This window comes from Calonectris borealis, chromosome 1 (assembly GCF_964195595.1).
Source record: "Calonectris borealis chromosome 1, bCalBor7.hap1.2, whole genome shotgun sequence".
Lineage (NCBI taxonomy): Eukaryota > Metazoa > Chordata > Aves > Procellariiformes > Procellariidae > Calonectris > Calonectris borealis.
The window spans coordinates 160795176-160822863 of record NC_134312.1 but is presented as its reverse complement, the minus strand read 5'-3'; the positions used below and the strand labels follow the sequence as shown (position 1 = coordinate 160822863).

At 38.7% G+C, this 27688-nt stretch overlaps 1 protein-coding gene across 2 annotated transcripts in view; it reads left to right on the top strand.

Moving 5' to 3' along the window:
* Window positions 1–27688, top strand: part of UBAC2 (UBA domain containing 2) — a 103144-nt gene that overhangs the window by 64300 nt on the left and 11156 nt on the right. For both annotated transcript variants that reach the window (XM_075138029.1, XM_075138039.1), the window contains 3 exons: window positions 3453–3576; window positions 5490–5537; window positions 19342–19587. In XM_075138029.1, the coding sequence (XP_074994130.1) occupies window positions 3453–3576; window positions 5490–5537; window positions 19342–19587 (418 nt within the window). The remainder of the gene's footprint in view (window positions 1–3452; window positions 3577–5489; window positions 5538–19341; window positions 19588–27688) is intronic.

Here is a 27688-nt window from a genome sequence, read left to right as displayed (position 1 = left end):
CCCTGCTCTCCAAAGTATTGACTGCTCCTCCGATTTGATATCATTCACCAACTTGCTGAGAGTGCACTCTGTCCCATCATCCAGGTTATTAATAAAGACAATAAATAGTGTTGGCCCCAGTGTGGATCCCTGAGGGAAGCTGCTAGTAACTGGCTGCCGCTTGGACTTTGTACTGCTGGTCAGAACCCTTTGAGTCCAGCAGTGCAGCCAGTTTCCCTCAGATCTGCTTATCCAGTCCATATCTCCCCAGTTTTTCTTCAAGGACACAAGAGGAGACTGAGTCAAAGGCCATCCTAAAGTCAGAGCATACAACATTCGCGGCCTTCCCCTTCCTTGTCCACAGCGCCAGAGTCACTCTTGGTAAATCCATATGGGATATTAGCAACCTTGTCCGTCACGTGGCTGGCAACGGCTTCTAGGAGATTTGCTCCGTAACTTTCCCAGGGACAGAGGTGAGGCTTGTCGCTGCCTGAATCCTCTTCTTGCCCTCCTTGAAGATGGATGTGACATTTGCATTTTTCCAGTCATCAGGAACCTGCCCTGATCACCACGACGTTTCAGTGATAGTAACATCGGCCATCTCCCTCAGCGCCCTGAGGTACATCCCATCTGGTCCTGTTGGCTCCTGTATGGCCACCTGGACTCAAGAGCTTCCTAACTGTGCTCCTTTGGAGCAGGTGTTGCTCCAGTCCAGCAGGAGGCTTAGGGACCTGGGAGGCCTGAGGGCAAAACTAACCAGTGAAAACTGAGGCAAAAAAGGCATCAAGTACCTTGGCTTTTTTCATGTCCTTTGTCACTAGGTCCCTTTTTCCACCAGGCAGTGGGTCCACATTTTCCTTAGCCATCCTTTTGTTGTCCCTTACTATGTCAATCATATTCTAGTATTGTTAGGTAGATAACTTCTCTGACAGACCCGCTGTAGATAAGCAGCATCTCCGTAGAGATATTCTAAAACAAAGCATGAGTAATGTGTAGAAAATTCTGAAGGCAACAGAAAAGATTAATTGAAATTTTCAAAGTAAAAGTACAGAATTACATAATGAAAGTTGAGGGCGAAAGTTTAAAATTAATTGGAATAAATTTTCACACAGTGGAGTCACCTGTACAAATGAGTTTCACAAAATATTTTTAAAGGCACTAGTTTTGACATTTTAAAAAAAGATACCTGAATGGATATTTGTGTAATACCTATTTATACTAGGTATAAATAACTCTATCCAAAAAACAAAAACTGATGTCTCTGGAGGCATACGTCTGTGGTGCCTACGAACTTACTGTTTTAGGAGAAAAGGTCCATCACTAGGTTTCCTCTAGCTCCTCTAGATTGTCAGGCACTGAGCAGCCTCAGACACTGGACTTTGAATTACACTGATCACTACCCTGGACTGGGGTGGTGCTTTCTATGGTCTCTGTTGACATTAATGGTGAATATTAACATTTAAGGAACCTTTCAACATTCTCTAATCTCTTTTTAAAATGCACTTGCAGTCATGGGAAAGTCCTTTTTGTACTTTCCCATCTTATGATTGAGTGCACTCTTGCATGTGAAATCTCCGTGTCTGAGTCACTGCTTATTACAGGAGGAATAAAACCTGAAAAGCATGCCACAATTTTGGTACTCCCTCAGGTCATTTGGTCAGAGTAGAAAGAAATAATTTAAAATTACTTTTCTAAGAAGGGAAAAGATCTTTTTTTCTTTGTTTTTCTTCTCACTTCACTTATCAAACCTGATTTACTTCAGTGAATATTGTCTACAATGGAAGCACTTCTGATGAAGAATTGTTGTTGTATGTGGCACTCTTATAGCTGTCCCTATCAACTCCTACAACTTAAATAATTTGGATTTATTTTAAGAATGTGTTGTGTGTGTTTATACAGGTGTTTTTTGTTTATGTAAGAAGGATTATATGCAAAATTGAACATTTTTCAATAGTTCCTGAGTTAGCGTTCTCTATACATTCAAGTGCATCTGACTGTGTGTTAAACAGATGGTACTGAAAATGTTTCTATAATTAAACTGTATTTAAGTCCTCAGAGAGGAAGCTTTTCAGCAAGCAGAACTTCAAATATAACAAACAAAATGATAACAAAATGCTCTGAAGCCACAGCCCATTAAATGAGTAAAAATAATATTTGAAGGGGTTTTTTTCAGCTGTGGGTGTTGCATTTGGCAGTTATTCAGGAAACGTAAGTTTTAATATTCAAACCATCATTTCACATAGTATATTACTCCTATCAGTAGTTCCTCCTGAAGGGAAATATATTTTTGAGTGTACGCTTCAAGTTATTTAGGTCCTGGTTTGTGCTGTTTGCAGAATTCCCACTGAGTATAAGAAGATCCCTTTCATGTAAAGGCCTGTGGAAACTGCAACTCTTGACAGTTTTGATAAGCTGGTGAGCAGTGAAAAATTACCCCGTGCAGCATCCCGCGCCCGTCGGAAACAAGACAGCACAGAACCACAGGCGAGGATTGAGCTGGGGGAGACACGCGCTTTGCTGATAGCCTCCCCCCGCCTGCTGCCTGCAGCTTGCTGCCTGGAGGTCGCTGCCACCGCGGCTCCGCCAGCGGAGCGGTCATGACTACCCGAAGTGACCTTTTTATCTTCCCCTTCTCCATCCTAGGAAGTATTTATCTTCTAGAATCTCCTGTATCCATGCCTTTGGTGTTGGTTCTGCTGTGGCCTCTCCTGTTGTCTTTAATACGTGGTTTAGTTTTCTGGGTGTTTTGTCATGAGGAACACAGGCTTTGTATCTGGGTATGTGGGTGAAATGCACTAGTTTATGTTCACAAGTTCAATCTAGGTATCTGGTCATTGAGTCTTAAATTCTATGAAACTGCTTCCAATGAGGGGTTAGAAACTTAACAAACATCTTGTGCTGTGATTAAGGTGAGGACCCTAAAGAAAGTTAGTTATTTGTAGGGCCATGGAAGTCACTGGCAAAGGGAAGTTAAATCAAACTGTCAATATTCCCATCTTAGATACCGCAGTCTATTGGCAATCCTCTAACACCTTAAGCCTGGGTAAATAATAGGAGCTTAACTTAAGTGAAGTGGTTTCCATAACCTTTTGGGAAAGGCGTCATCCTTACCACTTGTCCATTTGAATCAAAGAGGTTTTGTTCTGATGCAGGAGACTACTGCTGTCCTTTGGTGTGCCGTATTTTATAGAAACAGTCTGCTATTAGAGTAAATATGTTTCCTTCTCTGCTGCCTCCAGTCCTAAGCATTTGGAAATAAGACACTTTTTGTTACCGGTTCTTCTTATTTGCTAATGAATCTATTATCCTGAATGCCACAAGTTATCTAATCGTTGGTTCCCAAGGAAGATCTTTGTTTGCAAGGTAGTATTACATTTTGATTGTTATGTACTTAGGATTAATTACTTTTGATTGTTTTACACTACTGTTGCTAGTATCATTCTTATTAACCATCTGTATCTTTCTTTTTGTAGCTTGGGTCCTGTATTCGCGCTGTTTGTACCATTTTATTCCTCCATTCCAAGAGTGCAAGTGACACAAGTATTAGGCCACTTTTCTATCACAAACAAGACACTGGTCTACATACTGGGTTTACAGGTATGGTAGGTACTTGCTTGTTCATCTTTTAAGGAATTACTAATGTAGTAGTATTTCTGTATGTTCATCTGAGATTTGATGCTTCTGCATATGATACCGCATATGTTTAACTAGTGACTGTCCCATCAACTAAAACAGTGGGAAACATGTGTTGCTAGTATGCATTTCTACATGCTGAAGTGGTGGACGAGTGATCTGTTCTTTCTTGTCTTCTGTCTTGATTGTCTTGCACAGGAAAATATAATAGACAATTCTACAATTTTTTTTTTTTGGTCAACAAAATGAACTAAATGAAAATAGGTGAAAACAGAACCTCATGCTAAGGCATATGTATCTTTCACCTTTCTAATTTGCTTATATTCTTGATTTTGTTTATTTTCCCTTTGTCTGTTAGAACTCAAACAAAGCTATAGAATACAGTTTTTTCTGTGGTAAGATTGTCAGTAAATAATCAAGGTTTAGGCTGAATTCCACTTTTATATAAATTAATATTATTTGTATATCAAGCATTACCACATGACAGGTAATTAAAATAATGTAACATAGAGCACAGCAATATTGTGCAGTATTATGTTAAATATGAATGGAAAAATATAGGTACTTGGTACAGAAAAGCAGTAGCTGTTCAAAAAACAACAACAAAAAAACCCCAGCAGCCTAAAAATGAATGGACCCTCATGTCACAACCTAAATTATGAAACAGGAGACGTGCAAACTTGTGAGAAAGTATGGTCGGTTTTATATATTCCAGGGACTCAAAAATAGCTCTAGCACTAGCAACGAAAAGCACCATAGTTACGTGAAGTGTGGTAGAGAGCATTTTAGAATGAATGGTCAGTTTCAGAACGTTGACTCGTGCTCCAGATGAACATTTCATTCATCCCTTTTGCTGTTCAGCCTTTGGATTCCTTCAGTTTCTGCTCCAGCACCTTATTTTCTTCATCTTTCAGAAATCTTGTTTCCTCTCTTCCGAACCCATCAATACTATTATTCCTGTCTTTGGGAAAGCCATGATATTGTCTGAGCTCTTTTCCGTCATGTCCTGTGCCTTTTGCTTTCATGCGCACACCACCTCCGATACAGATCACTGCTGTTACTAATCGCTGGATCTTTCCCCGCTGCATACAGAATGATTGCTGCCATCACACAAAGGCTGAGGGAAAAATCTTTTGCCTTCTCCTCATTTGTAAACTCTGCCCTTATCTCAAGTCAGTCTTTCCGTAGTCATAAGTCTAGAGGGAAGGTGTTCTCATGATTCAGTCGGCATTGTGCAGAACTATTTTAGTAACCAGTATCAGTCTAGTTTTCAGCCCTTTTTTCCAGTTGGTAATAACCTTCTCCAGGTGATTAATCACATACTTTCCTAGAAATGGTGGGCTGCCATGTTGGCTTATCAGGATTTTTTTAAAAATTCACTCCAACCTATTTCCATGATTTGATGTCGACAAATATGCCACTGGGTGAGAACTTTATTTCTTTAATTTTGATGCCTATGCTTAGTCTCTCCGTGAATGCACGAGCTGAAGTCTGAGAGCTTCACTTGCACTGCCTGCCCCGCTTGGAACTCTTCTCCTGTTGCCGCTGAGTCATTTCCTTCGCTTCAGTCTATCTTTCAGACTTGTTTTTCTGTGCAGCCTATAACTGACATCCTGTTGTACTTAGTATGCTATATGAAAATAAAATGTATTGTTCTGTAGAAGGAGAACAACTGTTTGATCCCTGTGTTTTTTCCACTTCTGCTACTTCTGGAATACATATTTTTTTAATGTTAAACTGAATTTTCACAGCGATAAATGTCTGAATTCTCCCATTGTCATGATAAGTACATAGCTTATATAATATTGCAACATAGTAGTTCAGACAACAACAGCTTTGTAAAATTAAAATTTTAAATCACTGCTCTTGTCTTCTAGCTCTTAACTTCCGGTTCCTACATCTGGATTTTAGCCTTAAGTGGATTGGTAAGTCTTCCTGTTTTAAAAATCATGTGTTGCTTAAAACACGCTGTTACGTATACAACCAGTGCTGTATATTTGGGCTCAAAAAGAACAGAAATTACTGAGTAATGTTTTTGTTTGTAGAAGGTTTTTGTCTTTAACTTTCAATGGTGCAAAGCACTGGCTGGCTGGTGATAAACTGACAGACAACAAAAGAGCTGGTTAATATTTGCAGGGTGCCACTGCTCTCTGACCCTCTAAAATTAATTTTACTTCCATGGATATAGCTTTAGACCCACAACTATAAATAAGACTATTGAGGAAATGGTAGAAATGTTTACCCTATTGTTTATTTTTCTTCAGTTTTCAGCAAGCCTCAAGCTTTTATTCCAAAAAGCAGCTTTTAACAACTTGCTGTGAGGATTTTTCATTTTGCTGTTCTCCGAGGACATCCGTAGTATAGCCGTTTCTCACTAGGGTAACAGCAGTAAGAGTGCGAAATCACTTTCTTCACGCCAGTCAGATAAAGTTGGTGTCGTCTGTCTTTTTCCTTTCCGACTCTGTTCTTAGTACTAAGGCACTTAGTGCTAAAACAGATTGTACTAAAACTTCCAGATTGTTAGATACTGGTAAGCTTCTTTTAAAATTTTACAAACTTAGAAATTAGGAGCCCAGACTCTGATTTCTTGGCCCAAAATACTGTCTGCTTTTCAAAACAGTGAAAGTGCCACCTCTTCCAAGAAGCTCATTAAGTTGATGCAATCTTAAGAAGAACTTAATTGTGCCCTTGCTATTTAGAACCTACTAATTTGAATTTGCAGTGAGGTCAGAGTGAAATGCCTGTGGACACTTCACATATTGCTGCTATAACTCAGTAGTTTGGTCTCTCACCATTTGCATTCACTGTTCCAAAATATTCTGCGAGCTCGCAGGATAACTAACAGGAGTGACGGAGCAGTAAATAGGGAAGTCTGCTCAGCAATTTGGTCTGACCATAAATATCAATGAAAACAGTGCAAACAAACCAGAATTTTTCTCTCCTGGAGATCAGCCCAAGCCTCTGTGCCCACCTAAGGATCTGTGGCTTCCTCCAAACGCACTACCCTTCCTGTTACTCTTCTGGGCTTTTAATAGCCCTTCCTTTTGAACAGGTATTCATTAGAAAGGGAAGGGAAGGAAAGGAAAGAAAAGGAAAGGCATTTTAACTCCCTCTTTCCTGGTGGCAGGAACTTTATGTATACTTGGTTATACAGATTTGTAAAGAACGGCTTAAATATTTTTTTTTTCATAATATATTGTGCGGTTCTTAATTTAATTCCCTTTTAATGTACAGTTTTATTCAGCTGTATAATGCAACTTTCTTAGGATTCTTTTTCATAAATGACCTTTTTTTTAATTGCAGGTTGACAGTATGTTTTGCATAGGTATAAGTCCATAGGAATAAATTGAGCTTTCTCTGTGTCACAGGAAGGCTTAAAAAAACCATTTGAAGTTTTCATATTGCTTCAGTCGGCATGAATTAAGTCATCATCAATTAGGATGTGTTTTCAGTCTCAATTTTTTCTGCAGCAAGCAGAGAGCTGCACTCTACCATTTTGTAATAAGTGCGACAATTTGGAAGGAAGTTAATGTTATGAATTTCAGCCATTTTTTGCACAGCATATCTGTCACACTTCTGTAAATAAGAAGTCTCTTTTTCTCCTCTGTTAGAAATGATAATTTGGCATCTTTTGAGAAAACTTGATGAAGGAGTAAAGTTTAACAGTATATTAAATAATCTGAAGAGGGATATGAAACACTATAAAGGCCCTTTTAGCACTACAAGTGTAGATACTTGATAACATATGTATATGTACAATTGTACAGAAATACGTAGGTTGTCAAATCAATGTTAAGTTATTCCAACAACCTATGTATTTTTGTAATTCTTACTGCTCTTGACATTTTCTAACATATCTTTGTTGAATCAAATTTTAATGTATTTGTACAAAACGGCTGAGTAAATGCATGAACACCAAGTCAGCTAGGTGTGATATTTAGTCAGTAGTTCATTGCTTGTTAGACACTTCACTGTCTGTATTTTTAGCTCTAAAGATCACTTAGACACTCATATGACTGCATATGATGCTGTTCTGCAATTTAGCTTTTGTTGCTCTTCTGCTTATGTGGAGTATTACAATGGATGGTGCCGGCACGATTTCTGAACTGTTGTCAGTTTCGACTTTCTCTTCACCATGTTTCCAGTTTAGGTTTGTTTAAATTCTCACAATTTATATTCTAACATGGAACGAACACTCTTAGACTAAATGGGATTTGACTTGCCAGGTACAAGATGTGGCACTGGAGATTGATTTCTGTGTTCATCCTTGCTGATGCTGTTAGACTTCCCTGTGAATTCCGGGCAGGGTGTAGAGCAACTGGGAATTGTACCACCTTCAGTTCTTGTTTTCGGTGGTTTTGAGCGATGCCATCATTACAGAAATGTGTTTGCGTATGTGTATGAGTCTATGTATGCAGGTAGGCATTGATGTAATGTGCCTGGTGATAAGGAATTTTAGACAATTTGTAGTTTGATGCTGGATTGTTCTCAGTTACAGAGATTACAGCACGTGTTTTGTTATTGGAATACAAAAGGTCTACAGTGTCTGACTTTGCCATAAGGTATATCTTCCTAGATCTCTAATTTTGAATCAACATGGGAATACACTCTTAAAGGCAGCTTCTTTACTCTCCAGATGAAACTAATATCAATTTTGGTATGTCAGCATGTGCCTGGTAATTTCAGTTGCTGGTATGTTGTATAAAACATGCTGTTTAAATACATGATGCTTATTTACAAAAAAGGGAGAATTTAAGAAGTAGACTGTAAACAAATTCACAAATCTGATGTAATCAGTAATCTGTAATGTTATTCTTTTTATAATTTATGAGACTAATTTAGTTTCTTGTGATTTGTTTTGCCAGGAGTATGCCATTCTTGGTACATACAGTCCAGATTTGTTTCTTATGATAGGGTTTTTTTAATGTCATAAAATTAGGAAACTTCATATCAGAAATGCAGATGTATCATGAAAGTCATACAACCTATTTCCATTTGACTTTAAGCCAGAAATTCTTTCAGTAGTTTTTTACAGAAGTGCTTCCGCATAATGCCTATCACTCAGTTTAGTGAAGGCCAGAAACAGTTTCCCTACTATTGTTTTTTTTAAAACAGTCAAAACACCTTAGAAAATGGTATCCACTTGAATGTTTCATTGGACGCATACATATCAACCCATCTTCTCTCCCTTCCCCCCCCCTCCCCCCTTTAAAATCTCTTAGGTTCTCAGCTTACATTTCTCATTGCTATACTCTTGCAGGATTGAAATTTGAGGGGCATGTCAAGGCTCACTCAGTCATAGCTGCAGCATACCTGCTTCAAGAAGTAAGCTCAGGTTAGTACCAGCAGATGAGATATGCCGGCTGGGACATGCAGTTCCCTCCCCTCATTAGTATAATGTTGTCATCATACAGATCACTTGCCAGGGTTTCTGCTAACCATGTAGCTAGGCCTATATTTCATAGGGGAAAGGTATCTTTCGGGCCCTTTCTGTGATTTTGGTGTTGTAGCCTCTTTCTTCTTATCTAGTGTCATTTGTGTATTTGTTTGTAAGGTGACCTGCATTGCATAAAGTTCAGAATTTGGAATACCCCAAGTCTTCTGTAAGCTGCCTTGAATTTGTGTAAAGTTCAGGTTCAAACCTTAGGAAACTGAAATTGTCTTAACCTTACAAATGCTGAAGTTTCTAAAACCCTGTTTACTTTGCAGATTTCACTAAGCCAAATGCAAGAGCCTTCTGCATTGTTTCTGTGCTACACTGTGATTTACTTTTCTCAGGTTGTATGAAAAGTTGCGCTTTTTATACTTTAGGTATTGGAAAACTGTAAAGAATCTGTAATTTAGAGCATGTACTTTAAAGGCTTAAAGTTAAGATAAAAAGTTCAGACAGTATTGAGTGCTTGGTTTTAATTTCAGTTCTGATTTTTGAGTGCTTTAGTTCTTATTCATAATTTTGAAGTTGCTAACCTGGTTTTACATAGACTACAGATATCTGTTGTTAAATGCTCCCGAGTGTACTTTGGATTGTTTTGAGTTCTGTTTGTTAAGAACTTTATTCATCCTTTCTGTTTGTTGTTCGTGCAGCTGAGGTGTTTTTCTATAGTGAATTCCTGTCCTTTAGGATCGGCATTTATAGGATAAGATGTGATTGGGCTGGGAGCAAAATATTTAAACCAGACTTTCATTTTTTTTAGTTCTTGTCTTAAAAACAACATTATGTAGTTAATATCTGATCAGACCTAAGAATCATTGATTTTCTTGTTATTGTTCTTCCTCTTCCACATCTTTCTTAAGTGATTTTGAACAATCCTTACTGAATTCTTTTTGTTGTTTTAAAAAATGTTTTGAAGGGAATGCAGAAGCATTTGTGTTACCCCACAGTGCAGTATTCACACTTAAAATATCATCCTTTCTACATACTTAACATTAGTATTAAATATGTGCTGACTTTCTTGAAGACAAGCTTTGATCAGAGCGTGATAATGTGGTATGCAGTTACCTCCACCTTCATGTCCTGCCGTGTGTCCTTCTTCATCCTCCAGTTAGCCTGGACATCCTCCAGTCATCCACGTTTAGTTTTATGTAGATCTTTAGTCAATGTCAAAGTATGATATTCCTTGAATTCTTTGTAATTGTGTAATTATAAATGGTGATTCACATCTAGTGGTAGTGCTTTGGTGACACAGAAGAGAGTCAGTCTAATAGGATTGAATTTGGATAATTTAAAAAAATTTATGAAAGCTATGCATGAACTGTTTTTTATGCTGTTGATTTATAGCAAAGCAATATTTGAATTGGAGTTCAGGGTAGATAAAAGTTAGTTATTTGCAATAACTGAAATCACATTTTTAGTTCTTTTAAATTTGGAATGATGAAAAGCTATAGTGAAGGTAAAACTTATTAGAAGTATGAAATTTAAATAAAACAATATTAAGAAATAATTAAATGATGTGTTACTGTTTTGAATATTGTTATTGTGTAAAGTAAAATCTAGTGCACTCACAATAACATTAATAGCACTTTAAAAAAACTCTCATTGCTATTTTTTCATCTTGAGCTTGTTTTCACCCAAATGCCTGGTAACAGACTACTTCACAGTGTATTTCTGACTTGAAGAATTGACACAAAAGGGGGGTATCCCTAACAGTATCTTTTAACCTTTAAATAGTTTTATATATATTGTAGCCTTCTCATTGATATTTTATTTTTATTTAAGTCTTTAGTTTTGTGGAAACATTGGGTGATCACAAGGGAACACATTTTTATCATTTTCAGTAGCAAGAAACATAATTTGAAGAAGAAATAACTAAGAAAATTTAAATAAATCTGAGAACGTAGATTATTTAAAGGTTTCCTGCTGTTGTCTTGTCTTTAATTGCAACTGGTATTTGAGCTTTTGTGTTTGAAAGCAGTGTGCCTGGTTGGAGCTGGAACTGCCATTGGCTGTTCAGCTAAGGCTGAGCGTATGTGCTGTGGTGCAGTGGGCCAAAACGTCATTTTCAGCTTGATTACCCAGTGTCATTGACCACACCATCAAGAAATCCCATTGGAACACCCCACGGGTGTTGCTCTGGAGATATACTGGGCTGCTCTGTATAGAGCTGTGCTTGCTCTGTTTTCTTTGTGAGCTGGGCTTTCTAGCTCAGGCTTGAGCACCACACTGGGGCACTTGCGTGGGTCCTGTTTTGCCTGTCAGCAAAGGTCCTATATACACACCTACCCATGTAACAAAGTGCTATAGAGGTCTTTATTATACAGCTAGATCATATCGCACATTATTGAGGATTATGTTCTAAAAACTGCAGCAAAAGGTTTTACTGTATAAAAGATGTGAAAAAAAAATATTGACCAGGATAAAATTTCAAGACCTGATACTCAAAATTAAAGCAGCAGTACTACAGGGTCTTTTTTGGATTACATGGATAACTCCAGCTCTTTTTCAGGAAGGTTTGTAAAGATGCAGAAAGTGTTACCAACACTTTTGATTTCTTTTCTTTTTTCTTCTTTTTCTTATCAGTGTTTCTTGAAGTCCTAGCTCAAGGAGTCAAGAGATTTGTTGGGGAATGTCAGCTTTTATAGTAGCAAAATAAGCTTTTAATCCTTGTGCAAACTACCTCTTCAAAATCCAAAAGAATGTCCCAAAGGCTTAGAAATCATGAAGGAAAGTTTTGTGTTGTGGTTTTGGTTTGTTTGGTTTTTTGGATTTTTTTGTTGTTTTTTTTTTAAACCCTTATGATTTTAAGACAATCTTGGTAGTGACTTTCTGGAACTTGAGTTGTGATTTCTGAATATTTGATATTGGTTTTACAATATATATATCAGTAGTATTGCTAATATCAGTGAGGCTACTCATTTATTAAAAATTCTGCCTGTGCTTTAATACTTTCCTAAATATTTTACGTGTAGTTGATGTGATTCTCCTTTGCTGATAGAACTGCCCATCAAAGACTAAGTACCAAGACAGTTCACAGAATCACTGAGGTTGACATCTGGTCCAACCTCCCTGCTCAGGCCAGGCCACCCAGAGCTGGTTGCCCAGAACCATGTCCAGACGGCTTTTGAATATCTCCAAGGATGGAGACTCTACCACCTCCCTGGGCAACCTGTGCCAATGCTTGATCACCTTCACAGCGAAAAAGTATTTCCTGATGTTCCAAGTTGTGTTTCAGTTTGTGCCCGCTGCCTCTGGTCCTGTCACTGGGCACCACTGGGAAAAGCCTCTCTCCTCTTCATCCTCTCCCTTCGGGCATTTATGTACTTTGATAAAATCCCCCTGAGTCTTCTCTTCTCCAGGCCAAACAGTCCCACTTCTCTCAGCCTCTTCTTAGTGAAAGATGCTCCTGTCCCTCGATCATCTTCGTGGCCCTGCACGGGACTTGCTCTAGCAAGTCCATGTCTTTCCTGTGCCAGGGAGTGCAGAACTGGACACAGTACTCCAGGTGCAGCCTCGCCAATGCTGAGACAAGAGGAAGGATCACCTCCCTCGACCTGCTGGCAACGCAGTTCAGGAAGCTCAGTACATAGGTTGTGAAGTGCATAGCCTGAAATAAGAAATGGAAAAGCAACAGAATAACAGAGATAAGGGAATGAGAAAGAAGCATTGTCTGTTTGTCTGTCTCCGAACTTTAGGACAGGTGCAGATACCCATACGTAAGCTAACAAATGTGCTGAATCCCACCCAAAACTAATGTGAAGTATCTGCATGTGGGCAATGGTCAATATTCAGTTGAGTGACTGCAGGTGATTTAATTTGAGATGAGTTCTATATTTACTGACTGTATTGACTTAATCTCCTCTGTGGTGAGAGCTTAGGCACCTTGCTCATGTCTGTATGGCTGCATGTAAACACATGACAACTGACTAAGCTGACAACACTTACTCCTGCATCAGTTAAAGCATCTGAGAAGAAAAGTAGTTGATTCATCTGGCATACAGGGGATGTTAGTGTGGAAATGAGGTTGTAGTTGTCTGGGGAGGAGGGAGATGCAGATATTTCCAATTCTGGAAGAATGAGAAAGTAGCGGGAAAGGAAGGGAGAAGGTAATAATGTGTCGTAAGATACTTTCTCTTTTATATCCATGGCTTCTGAGATCCTGTAGAAAAATGGATTTTAGTTTTCAGTTTGTATTTAACTTCTAAGTTTTCAGTTTCTCTGTCAGATCTGAGGAAGAGTTTGTGTGCCCAAAATCTGGTCACTTGGTCAACTGTGCCAGCTGGTTCAGTAAGGGGTAGATTGCTTCTGTCAAGCTTTTCTAGCCTGTACATGTACACCACCATGGCTGCAACATTATCATTGTTTAGGGAGGGAATCTGTGAGAGTAATTCAGCTGTGTGTGTACTTTGGCGATATCTGCCATAGGATTAGTCACATCTTAACAGTGCCCGTTTCTCTCTGTTGACTATGAAACCAACTTTAAACAACCAGCTCATAAGCAGGTGTCCTGATTTTGGCTGGGATAATTTTCTTCCTGCTAGCTGGTATAGTGCTGTGTTTTGGATTTAGGATGAAAATAATGTTGATAACACACTGATGTTTTAGTTGTTGCTGAGCAGTGCTTATGCTAAGTCAAGGACTTCTCAGCTTCTCATACTGCCCTGCAGCGAGGAGGCTGGAGGTGCACAAGAAACTGGGAGGGGACACAGCCAGGACAGCTGACCCAAACTGGCCAAAGGGATGTTCCATATAACGTCATGCTGAACAAAAAAACTGGGGGGAGTTGGCCGGGGGGGTGTGTCCGCTGCTCGGGAACTGGCTGGGCATCGATCAGCGGGTGGCGAGCAATTGCATTGTGCATTACTTGTTTTGTATATCCTTTTATCATTATTATCATTTTCCCTTCCTTTTCTGTCCTATTAAATTGTCTTTATCTCAACCCACAAGTTTTACCTTTTTTCCAATTCTCTCCCCCATCCTGCTGGGCGGGGGTGAGCGAGTGGCTCTGTGGTGTTTAGCTGCCTGCCGGATTAAACCACAACAGTAGGCTTTTAAATTACAGATGACTACATTGGGGCAGATAAATCCAATCATAATATTTTATGTAAAAAGGTTTGGTTAACAATATGATGACAATTGCCTGCAGAACTCTAGCAGGGACCCGAGGGAACCTATCCTTAGGTCACAAGTACAAGTTAAGAATAGATGTACTCTGCTGAAATGGCAGTACAGTCATGCTTGCACATACACCAAGAATGACTGAGATCTGAAAATGATTGCACCTGACCAATGAAGGTAGCACTGATGGACTCTGAAGAAAAAAAATTCAAGGTTTCTGAGAAATTTATGAGCCCAGTCAAATGGGAAGGAAATTGAAGAGAATTCATTTATTATAATCTTTTTTTTCTGTCAAGCTAACTATTGCAAAAGGCTGTTTATATTCTTAGTAACTATTTTTGCAAAGAAAACTTAAACAAAATAATCTGTTGTGTTACAATTACATTGCAGATTATAACTGCAAGTTGAAAATGCATGTGTAGTGGTTTTATTTGTTGGGTGGTTTTCACACAATCTCTCTTGGTTTGATAAATGTGTTTCTCTAATCAAGGTAAATATAGAATCTCGACACAAACTTTAACCCCTTGTTTTGGTTTTAGTTGTATAGAATTCAGAACATACTAAGGATAAAGCAGGTAAAATAGGTGTAAAAATGTCACTTCATCTTAAGAATACTGCTATTTGCTTTCAATTTGTTGATATCTGAAAATAGCAAAGTCTTGAATAAATATGATGAATATATTTAAATTATTCAAAATAAAATAATTGAGTATTTGCTGTCAAGTTCTAACCATTAGGCAAAATAACGTTCAACATCATTTTCTACACCGATCTGCCTACTGTTTTTTCAGTTTTTTCCTTTTTTAGTGTTAATCAAGTACCGTGATTTTAAATATCTCAGTTAGTAGTGGAGTATATGTGTCTTTGTCATGTAAAATATTGGAGAGCTTCCATGTTTGGTTTACCTAATGTAAAAGAGAAACTACAGCTACTTCCTTTTTCTAAAATGTGTACAACTTCGCAGGGACATGAGGGAAGGGGAGGGGAAGTTGGGCGTTATACAGGGGTGGGAAGAGGTTAGGAGACTTCATGTGAGGGACCAGTAGTAAGCCATGATGTTAAGAAACTGAAAAAATGTAAGCACATTTTGTTCTGCAGCGTGCCAGACAATTTCCAGCATACTCCATTTCTTCTGCTTAGCATTGTGCCTCATACGATGTGGTCGATGACGTTGTAGGTTATGATGGTGTGACTAACAGAAAACAACTAAGATGCGTTTTATGTTGCCAGCCAAAAGTTCTCCATTCTAACAATGTGAACTTAACTGCAACATCTTTCTGTGGTGACTTTTTAGAGCCTAAAATACTTTGGAGGCTCATCTGTTTGGGGAAAGTAGCCCTTTAATCTGATGTACAGTGTGAAGTTGGGATATAATGAGATCATCTTATCTTCATTGAATAAACAAGGTCGGTTTACTTTCTTAAACACTAGAAATTCACTACATGTCTGTAACAAAAATGATGTAAAAAGTTACTTTATACTTTGTCAAAGCTTGGTTTTTTAAAAATTATATATATCAAGTTCTGCATATGAACCAGCTAAAGAGGAAGTTCTTTGGAAATATTTGACATTAAGATGAGTGTATGACACTAAACCAGACTGAATCACGAGACCTATTTTAACTACAAATGTCTCCATGCTGGGTTTATTGGAAATATGCAAATAGGTATCTCTTCCTCACTAGATGAAACTTCTTGAAAATTTGTTAAAACTGAGCACAGCAGTTTCTTATACTTCCATCTAATAGCATTATAATTGGAGTAGTAAATCAAGGGAGAGGAAGGAGAGTGGCACTGAAATCCTAACAGATGGGGAGGTAACAAGGTGGATTGCCACTGTACACTTGGTGCTCTTCACCGCTGAGTCTGTCTTTCCATCTGTTTATACTTGTGAAGAATTGCAGTCTCACGCGATTGCTCTGAACAATTACTGGTCCACAGTAAGTTTCTTGGCAACTATATGTAGAAGATATACTTCTCTTCTGCTAGTCCCACACAGTTTTTTCTTGTTCCTTCACCAGGTGATTTTTATTTTAGATTTTACTGTGAACTTGTATTGTCAGACTTCTTGACTTCCTGCTCTGTGAGCACAGAAGTCCACACGTTTGGGTTATGCAATGAGTTTCTGTCTAAGGCAGGACAAGGAGGGGCCAAGACACGAGTCTGCTGTTGAGGAGCAGCAAGGAGAAAGAAGAGACAGCCCACTGCAACTGGTGCATTCGCTATAGACCAGGAATGCAACTCCAATGAGCTCAGTAAAGCTAGGAAGGGAGGTAGGAGCCATGTGTATGAGTCTCACATGCAGTGCTAAGTGCCATTCTCCATTTTAGCAATGTCCATAAACTTTTAGCCTTATAAAGCCTTTTGTTCTGATTAAACGCCTTGGAATGGCTTGCTCTCTACAACTACCTAAAAGGAGGTTGTAACAAGGTCGGTGTCGGTCTCTTTTTCCCAAATAGGACAGGAGGAAATGGCCTCAAGTTGCGCCAGGGGGAGTTTAGATTGGATATTAGGAAAAACTTCTTCACCAAAAGGGTTATCAAGCACTGGAACAGGCTGCCCAGGGAAGTCTCTGGAGGTATTTAAAAGACGTGTAGATGAGGCGCTTAGGGACATGGTTTAGTGGTGGACTTGGCAGTGTTCAGTTGACAGTTGGACTCAATGATCTTAAGGGTCTTTTCCAACCTAAATGATTCTACGATTCTATGACTAGCCGTCTCTACTTAGAAAAATATGAGAGTGCTTTTACTGATGCAGCTACTAGTTGGTGCTTGCAGTACACTTTCCCTGCTGAGACAAACAAGTCCCAAAGTACTGACACTAAAGACATGCTGCTGCTATCTTTTTGCTGTATTTTCTATCTTGAGTTGATAAGAGAATGATTCTGTTTGTGGTTAATGTGTTCAGGCATGTGTCAAGATTTGTCATACATTCAGGGAGATGCAGGTTTTCCTATCACCACTTGCTTTGTTTTGTTCTTGTGACTTTTTGAACCCGTTCAAGATTTAGGGTGCCCTGAAAACATTCGACCTTAACAAAGGACTGCAGGTGATAAGAGTGAGCAGAGGTCAGTAGCTGGGAGGGACATTTGGAAGAAGTGAGAGAATGCTGGTGTGGTGTTGGACGAAGTATTTTGAGCGGGAGCTCTTTCCCTCCCTGGTTACACCTGTGCAACCAGGAGCGCAGAATCCCTGGGACCAAAGAGGGGGCCTGGCTCCATAGCCTAAAGATACAGGGTGGGAGGAAGGAAGATGATTTGTAGGTTCTGGTGCTGCTTGTGCATTTTGCATCTAAGAAATCATCAGATTAAACGTATATGTAATATTTGCAACCTGGTTCAGTGATTCTTGCTCCCCAAAAAGTGGCCTTCCTGGTAGCCCTACAATCTAGGTTTTCTTGAGTGAGGAGCCTATCTACGTAACTCTCTTGGGACCAGGTGGTTAGCTTCTGAGGGATCTTCTTGCTAGATAGATACCTCAACTACTACATACCAAAAGTAGATGAATTGCAGAAGTGACACGAATTTTCCTCCACTTATTCTTTGGCGGTTATAGTCCTCTCTTAGTTTCCAGTTGATGTGTGCAACTTTGGTTGTGGGCTTTCAGTCATCTGGAACAGTTTCACTAGAGCTGAGGAAAGAATTTCTGAGGTCATGAAGAAGCTTCTGTTTCAGCACCATGTCATTCCTGGAGTCCAGCCAGGACCTTCCTTTGAATACAGAAAATTTTTGTGAAAGGCAGCCTTCACTATGCCAGAGATTATAGCCTTCTCTTATCCCATCCCATTTACCTCCTTCCTCATAGCACGAAAAGATTGAAGGGGTTAAGGGTAGCTTAAAACTGTTCTTTCTCATTTTAGAATGATAGCCTGTGTTTAGTGTTACATCCAATCCTGAGAGCAGTCATAAAATGAAAGTAGAATAAAATGAAAATCAGTGTTTCCTAAAGCAGAATGTATTTTTGCTAAAAGTCTCATTATCTCACTATAATTAAGAACAACCTTGTAAATAATCTGAAAAATATCCCCCTCCCAAAGAATGTTGCATTTTCCTATACTGTCTCCCTTTGTATATGCAGCAATGCATTTGGTATGTTTATGCAAATGTCAGTGAGATAAAATAAATATCCCAGATGTGGAGTTTCTACATTGCTTCTAGCATAATTGCATTGTTTGGGTGTGTTTACGGATTGTTTTGGGTTCAGATCTCTTCCTGTTCATTTCACTCTGTTGTCATAACATAATTCTTGTGACATAACAGACAATAAATAGTCACAAATACTGAAATGTGGCATAAAGCAGAATGCAGACTCGGAGTTTGTGCAAGAACTTCGGCCTTCCTGCTGGACCACTATGGACTCAAGTGCTAGGGCTTCATAATGGGATTTAAAATGATGCCTGAGTGATGACTGTAGATCATTTATGGGGCACATGGATTTCTGTTGCTCCTCCTGAATCTGAAATGAAATCAAGCCCCAAGGCAAGCACGAGTGTGAACGCAGGGAATGGGTATTTTTCTTACAGGTGGGAGAAGGGCAGCACAAAAACTGGCTTTTTCAATATCACAGTTTTTTGAACTGTGTTTTGAACCTTATTTTTTCTCCTAGAAGGTAGGTGGGATCCTTTTGGAGTAAGTCTGTGCGTGCTCTTAGATTTAACTTCAAATCAGCTGTTTTGCTTTTGTTTTGACTAGAAAGAGAGACTTGGGTGGTGGGGGCAGAAGCCTTAAGGGGGTTGGTTTTTTAAGGAGTGTTTACAATGCTTCAGCATCCTCAAGGGCAGCCTTAATCTTCTCAGGTCAGCATGCAGCATACCCTGACCAGTTCCTTTACTGGAAAAATGAAAATTTTGTTTGAATTTTGACCTGTTTGAGAAAGGATTCCTTGGTTTGGGCTCAAATTCTGAAACAAACAAAAAACCCCAAGCAGCTTTCTGAGTCACAGGCAATGCAGTACACAGATTTAAACAAGTAATAGTCTGTAGTTGTGGGGAAGTTGGAGGTAAAGAAATCCCCTATTCTTTCTCTGATTCTTGACTGAGAACTCTGGGTAAATGCAATAAAAAGTGCTTTAAAAAACAGAAAGACCAACTGCTATCTGCAGCTAAATACAAAGTAAATTTGGTGTATTTAAGTTTTTTGGTTTGGGTTTTTTTTTTTTAACATTTCATTTTTGGTTTTAGGTTTCTGGGATTTGCTACAATAGCAGTATATTAAAAGTTCATCGAATTCTTTGTGTACCCAGCTGGGTAGCAAAGATATTTTCTTGGACTCTTGAACCAATCTTCTCATCTGCGGAACCAACAAATGAAGTTCGAGTGGGAATGGGAGCAACAGTTGACATCCAGAGGCAGCAGAGAATGGAGTTACTGGATCGTCAAATCATGATGTCTCAGGTTGCCCAAATGAGGCGACAAAGGCAGCAGCAGGTATTGATATACATTCTGTAAGGATTATATTAAGTTATGGGAAAAATACATTTTTGGTTCATGTATCTTTTGTGGTTCCTGTTTCTTAAAAATAATGTATTTATTTATTCTTCTCCATCAATCTTTCATACACTGTTGTACTGCTAATAGCCATTTAAGTGTTTTATATAGCTTTATATTTAAAACTGCTTCACAAGATGTAAGCAGAATGTCAGACAATCCTGTAAGGATATCAGTACTTCTGGCATTCTTTCACCAAAAATGAGACTGAAAGATAAAGTGATTGCCTCTCGGTGGTCTTTAGTAAGAGCCATTGTGGAAAGTTAGGAAGTCAAAATGCTCCTGACTCTTCTGAGTATTTGTATTATTAGCATCATTTTCAGAGAGATTGAAAATTGTCTACGTAACTCCTTTGTTTGCAGATGTACTTTGAATAAGGCTTGTTTCTTTTAAGAAAGTGCAGAAATTAAATTCTCTAACTTTCTTACAGAGGCCAGCCAGAGGGACTTTGCCGTGTTTAATGCTCTTGTTTTATTTCCTTATTGAATAGAATAGCAGAGCCTTTTTATTTTCTCTGTTTTAGTCAAACCAGCAAATGCAGATATTCACATACTTTGCGTTGTAGGGCAGTAAAACAAGGCAGATGGTGTCTCAATTCACTTTTTCCTGTATCTTAGATGTATGTGTTACTACTCTTATCAAACCTAGCGGACAACATAGGCCTTGCATTGCTCTATGTGAACATATATTGCTCATAATTTAATTACAGCCTAACAATTTGAGGTCTTTACTGAATTTCCTCTGCCTGAAACACAGCTCTGTACTGATATGCAAGTTCTCGTTGTGTTCAAGGTAGTGTCGTGCAAGTAGGTATAGCTATGTTACCGTTAATATGTTGCCAGAATTAGAGGTGTGATGGTATAAAGCTTTGGCCAACAACTGGAGTATGAATCTTTGTTTCCAGTCCCTGATAACATAATTCTGCTTTCCTTGATTTCTTAACATTTCAATCTGATGAAATTGTTCCTCAGGTGGAAAGATCCTAATCTACTTTTCTCTTTTCCCATTAGAACATTAATCAGTTTTAACATAAGAACTGAACTAGAAATTACTCAATTCTTGAACGTTGCCATTGTAATAGAAAATGAATTGAAAGTGTCTGTTGGGCTACAAAAGCTGGGAAGAGTGCAGCCAAGTTTCTTCAGATAGCAGGAAGAAGCCATTTCCAGTTAGGAAGGACAATCTTTATAATAAATCTCTAATTGCAAAAAGTGGTAAATAAGTTCAGAACGGTAAACGATAAAAGAAGAGTTGATAACATTTTCTTCTCATCTTCTCCTTTTCTTAGGCTATGAACAATGAAAGTGGAAAAATGTCTTTTCATGTTTGACTTCAAATAGAGTTCTTTAAAAAGGTGGAGGGGTTTAAGTAAAATAAATGAACATTGTTTGAACATCAGCAAGATGCTTCCCTTTACAAGTTGCCAAAATACTTTCAAGTTACCTTCGTGTTTGGCCTTTAACTTGAGCGCAGCATTTAGTTAACTGATAGTGTTAATCCGTGAAACCAGTGATCGGAAGGTGGTGGGATCAATGTATGCATGTTTCAGAGAAGCTCTTCAGAAAAGATGTGTCATGAAAGCTTTTGACCAGCCTTTTTTTTAATGACTCACTCACAGAATTTACTGGCCATCAACTAAATCTCAGAAAACATCATTTACAAATGTTGAGAGGTAGTGGTAAAAATGAAAAGCAGGCTAATTTCAAAATAATATTTAAAAAATCAAAAACCATTTTCTGAATTGCTGTACTTGGGCAATTCTTTTGCCTTTAGAGGCTTGGAAAGGTATAATTTGAAGACAGTGGAGTTGAACAGATCGCCTTACAGATGGAATTTAGATGATAATTTTACCTGTGGGGGTGAAGCTGATAAAGAAAGCAGATCAGTTTCTTAGGGAGTGTTTTTTTGTTAAACTGAAAATAATAAAATCTGTGAAGTGTCTGTCAGTCATCAAATATGGCTTTGAATTATATTCTAGGGGAATGTTGTGCAGATTTCTGGAGTCCCAATATGCTGTCTGTAGGTAATGTGCCATAGGTGAGATAAATTAACATTTTCTCTCCTGCTTTCCGTTTTGTTTGGCGAGGGAAGTGAACTTTAACTTTCCTCTGTATGCCGTAGGGCAACAATTTTACTTAGCTGCCCCTTGAGAAGGTGCTCTGTTCATTCCTCCTACTCCTTTACTCTTCAATTCATCTGTTAGAGAAAAGAGACAGTGCAGTTTCCCTGTATATTGGTAGCATTATGGAAGGAGAACACAAGAACATGATAGGTGGTTTTTAATGTTGCTCCATTGTCCCCGCAATGTGGCAAACTCTGTTCTGGCCATAAGGAGGCCTCTTTCTTAAATAGATGCTTTTTATAGTAAGCTTATTCTTCAAGTCTTTGCAAGAAATTCTGAAGAACGTGAGCCTGACAAGTTACGCAAGCCAACACAAAAAGAATAAAAGTTTAAAAAAATCTAAAAAAAAAAACAGGAAAAGAAACTGGTGAAAAAATGTTTATTATAAGTTATTTTTACTGTACCCCCAAGATACTGGGATGTAAATAATTCTATCTTTTTTCTTCTGCTGTTCACTGAGCTCTTTTATCCAAAGCAGAATTCACTTTGGATGCTTTCTAAAAAAAAAAAAAAAAAACAAAAAACAAAACCCACAAACAACCACCTCAGAATTTTTTTGCTGGCAACCCTTTGAGCTTTACCTTTCCTAATCTTTCTCTAGCTGAAATGTTCTGGTTTGGAGGAGTCTGAAGCACGGAGCTGTGCGTGTTGGGTTGTCAGATGCCCATAACTTCGAGGAGTAGGTTAAGCATGTGATAGAATTTGAACATAAACCACCAACTTCATTACTTGATGTACCTCATTATAGCCCTTAAATGTTCAGTGGTACTGTGTCTGAATATGTTGTTAGAAACTGAAAAAAATATCTTACGTTGCTAGTTTCTCAGGGGATTGTGGTTACATGGTGACTGATTTTTGTCTTGGTTTCTAGTTGCTGTGGATACAGCCCTTAAACAGATGGTAGTGTGCATATTGAAAACTTTCTGTTCTTTTTTTTCTTCCACGGATAATCCTGAGAAACGATGAACTTGTTACAAATGGAGAATTACTGAGCATCACCTCCATGCACCTTTTGAGGCAGTAGAATAAAATGTGTGCCATATGTATTCATTCCCTTAAAAAATACCAGCTTGATATTTTGTTACTGCTTTTAAAACCTTAGTTTCTTAGTTCTTTTCTTTCCCACTCTTTTGTATATCCTTTTGTCTAATTTAAATAATTTATACTATTTTTTTTTTCCCATTATCTGATCTCTTTTTCCCCTTCATATCACTTCCACATTTTCATTCCCCGCTATGCCATTTTCCTCCCACATTTTCATCATCTCTTCCCCTTCATCTCCGTTGCTTCCCAAACTTCCTGTACAAAATCCTTCTTCGCTTTGGGAGAAGTTCTCTCCCATCATGTCTCACCACCAGTAATCATTTGCTGACGCATCATGAAGCTCATAGGATTTTAGGAATGGGTGCCTCTTGCCTTTCTCTTGTTCAGACAAAACGTAGTTGAGGTCTTTGGACACTATTTTATCCTTTTGATACTGTAATATCGATGAACGTTTTGGTCTTCCTTTTCTGACTCTTCTATTTCTTGTTCTCTTTCATTTCCCAGCATTTTTCTAACGTTTATCTTTCTGTAACCCAAATGAAAGCCCTGGTGGGAAAACGGAAGCAACTGCTGCATCTGTGCACCAGTGTGGTAGCAGGGAGTCAACTTGACTTTCACTTCCTATTGAGAAACTTGGAGGGAGGCTGGCAGATAACCAAATTTCAAATAGATAAGGGAGGAATCCATGCCTATGTATTATTGACAACACTGTTGTCGCTAAAGACAGGTATGTGGAAGGTGGTGGAAAGTTGCAGAAAAGGTGGTCAGTGCCTTCTGTTGGCAACTAAATACTACTTCTCCTTCGAGCGCTCATCCCTGTGCCTGTTCAGGAGGGGCGGTGTATGAACCTCAGCCCCTTAATCTTGAAAAAATGCTTTCTGTATCCACAGAGCATTTATTCCTTCATTCGTGCTGAGCATGTTAAAGACACCATATTGCCTGCTTCCTGGTTTCTCTTAAGTTTCTTGGCTCAGAAAGTTGGCTTCACGAGGTTACTCCAGACTGTGTGATAAGATATATGAAAATCTTCATTTCACTACCTCTTTTCTGCCCTATCCGCCACTTTAAGCTTATTTTGTCTTTCCTCTCCTGTCTTTTTGTTCTTCTGTTCCAGCTGCCGTTACTTTTGAGTGAGGCCAGATTCTCCTTTGATTCATATCACACAGCATCTCTATATGCTGTGCAAAGACCAGACTTCTTCTATAACAATGTGACTTCCTCTAATTGTTCATTCGTTAAGACGTCTTTCTCCTGGGACACTGGAGAGGTGCTCTGTGGGTAGGCACACTGAGTGTCTTTATTATTATGGGGAGTCTCATATCTTGAGAAACGTGCAAGTCTCACATTTTGTCAACTAAGGCCAGCGTGCTGATTTACCTTCTTGTTACATCTAAGCGGTAAAGTCCTGACCTTGGGAAAAAATAGATTAATGGAGCAAAGACTTTCCCGGCACGAGAATTCCTCCTCAGGAATGTTACCCTCATTCATGATGGTAGAAAGAAATCCCTCGGTGAATGTACTCTCAGACAGTCCATTTCTGCTTTCTCAAAGAAGTGTAAGAACCAGACCTGAGCATATTCTTTAGTTCTCCCACTGGCACTGAGAGATACCACTTTGATAAAATCTTCTTGAATAACTTCACAAGTTTGAGTACCAACAAGAAGTCCTTCAAACAGACATTTTGAACTCTGCAGACCTTCTGCAACCTTTATACATTGCCGGGTCCATATAAACGCTTGCTCTCACAGCCAGGACTTTGGATGGAAGCAGCTTGTTTGTATTGTTCCACAGATGTATGTATCATTGTCAGGAAGGAATCTACCAGGCTGCTTTACCTGAATAAACGGGTGAAATTTTCAGCCAAGTGTTACGCAAAGTCTTTTTCTCTAGTTAGGTTTCCATTCCAAATAGTCTGTGTTACCTAAGGCTACTTTGCGATTTTGTGATATAATTGAGTAGAAACTGCCTTTAGCAACCTTGCCATAAACTTCAAAAACAACTATACATAGGGTACCAATAGGATAAAAAAGTTATTTTTGCTCAGACTCCTGAGGTGTGCGTGTACAAGATTTGACATCATATTTTTAAAGAATTCTGTTCACTAATAAGTGATTTATGGGTTTGTGTCAGCCTGTGAATGAAGCATGTATGCTGCAGCAATAATCATTGTGGCTAAATTTAGACTCGGTATTCCTTCATTCTTCCCTTCCTCTGCATGCAGATGTACATGTGTAGACACACCCCAAGCCTTTTTTGAAATCACAGGCAGCTTCTGTTTTTGTATAGAAAACAGTATCTTCTCCTTCAGACCTCAGTGAGTCTTGAACCCATCCTTTGCTTTTTCGCAGTCTTCTGGCATTTTCAAATCTTGATTATTCTCTGTAGGTGTTTAATAACGTTTGCTTTCTGTTGAGAATAAGCCTGGTTTTATTTCAAAAGGGAGCTTTACTCTTAGAGGTTGTTGAGTATAAAAACTGCATATACTGCTGACGTTGGCATATGTGAACTCTTTGGTTTTTTACTGTTTCATTTCGATAACATTATTTGCAGCAGTTGATAACCCATTGCTATTTAGGTATTTCTGTTGTCTTTTTCTGAACAACTTTTTTCATGGATTCTAGGTGTGAAATTAAAAATGTTGAATTTCCAGGGTGCTGATCCAGGTAATGAACAGTTTAAACTATTTCCTCTACAGACTACCATTTATTTTTCTGTCTTTTTCATGGAAATCGGCAATTCCACAAGCTGACAGACACTAGTAGTACTACTAGAATAAGCTGAATGTGTCTCATTAACAGCCAGTTGTCACAGTCACAAGGCTAACTGTCTCTGATTCCTACTCCTCAGTAGCACCCCGCTCACACATTGAACTATCATTTTTTTCTTGGGCTGGAATTATGAAATTCTCTTTCTGTCTGACTAGGCTTTTAAGCTATAGCCTTTGAATTTGGTTTAATATTTGTAATCAATTTCCCTAGAGAAGCAGTGGTTGATGCAGTAGGTGGACAACTTCCTAAAGCAAAATACTGTTTTATTTCAAAGCAAATAATTTTTTGAGAAATAGAGTATGTTTATTCTCCTATTTGATTGTTCTTCCTCTGACAATTTAACTTGTGGCAGTTCCCCATAAAAAAGCTCCTGGCGTACAAACCTCCCAAGCATTTCCAGAGTATTTAATTCTCTGTTGTCTGATCAATTCCTGTTTACAGAAGGCAAGTTTCTTTTTAGCTGTACCTGTCTCTTCATTTCTATCTTTGAACATGGGGCAAATAAGGCATCCAGTTTGGGGGGGTGGTCAGTTACTGGATTCCAGGGCTGCTTCTGTTGTCCTTCCAGTCTGCCCTGAGAGAGTCTTGATGGGCCATTTCTTCTTCCTAGTGTCATCTTCCATAGCATGTGGTAAACAAGAAGCATGTAGTTCAGATAGTAAGTGGTCCATCTTAGTATTCAGGTTTTCTAATTAGAACTCTGATATTAGCACATAACAACTGCAGGCCAGTTTCACCGATTGTTTGTTAATGCACTACCTTAAGAGGCATAATAGATACAAAAGTTTCACCAGTGTTGCAAGTATGACACCTTGGATGTTGACTTTGGGATGTCAACAAATGGAAGCCCCTCCTATTTGCAACCTAAGACAGAACTTGAATCTTTACATCCCAAAATGGGATGCCAATCTGGTTTTTTCCCTACATCGTCATAGACTAGCCCTTTATATACTCGAGTATATGTTTATGCTAGTATGTTGTAGAATTTGGTTTTGAGTTTTCTTTGTGCCCAGTGTTTGTTAACTGTCAAATCAAAACAATTTTGGAACTCTGATTTCTTACTTTTGTTTCAGCCTCTACTTATTCCATATTACTCTTTGAAAAGGTTTGTGCACAGGAGGTGGATGAAGGATTATCCGTCTAATCATGCTTTAATAACAGTCCACTGTTACCAGTCAACATCCAAAGAGCCATGCAGTAAGGATTAGAACTGTCTCTGTTTTGTGTAAAATGTCTAAAATGGGTCTAACATTATTTCCTCAAGTACAGACTCTGTGTTCACGCTGGTGGACCTGCCTTCAGTATTTGGAGCACTGCCTTCTCCCTCCCCCCGATTATCTCACTCAGCAAGTGTTGAATGCCAAATGTAAGAACAGCTCCAAATCATGTCATTCCTTTAAAATTCAGCTGGTGATTATGATCGACAGCTTCACCTCTCACAAGGCACTCACTTATAAAGATTAATTTTTAATAATGGGAACTTACTTTTCAATATATACCTGAGATTTCTGTGAGAAAAAGTGACAAGCCCCACTGTCAAGAGTATGACATGGATGTGTGTTTTCAACTGATTTAGCCGTGACCATACCTGTGATGTCCTAGTGCCAGCAAGAGCCCAGTTAGATGAAGAACAGCTGAGACAAGCAAGGGAAACAAAGAAGTTTGGAAAAGGAAATGCTTTGAAAAGGTGGCTGAAGACCTGTCTCTACTGTCTTGAGAAGATCCAAATCCCCATTTATTATTGCAAACAAAGTCTTAGAGTCCTGCTCAACACTTTCCTAACATTGGACAAATGGATAACATCAGTTCTCAAAAATGCCATCTTTCAACGTCTGCTTGATATTAAATATCTTGCTTCTTGGTATAGTGATGCATCACTTTCTGTCTGAATTACTGCATCACAGCAGTAATGAAAAGTGAATGTTACCATGATGCACAGTTTGGTACAGAGTAGGTATTTACCCTTACTGTAACAGGTTAAACGCAGAGTAGTCTGACTCTTTCGTTGTTCTGAGCAAACCGCCAGTTTTTGGGAGTACCTACGTGGCTCTTCACTTCCCGCCAGCCAGTCCTGTGTCAGAGTCAAATAACGGCACCCCTTCCTGGC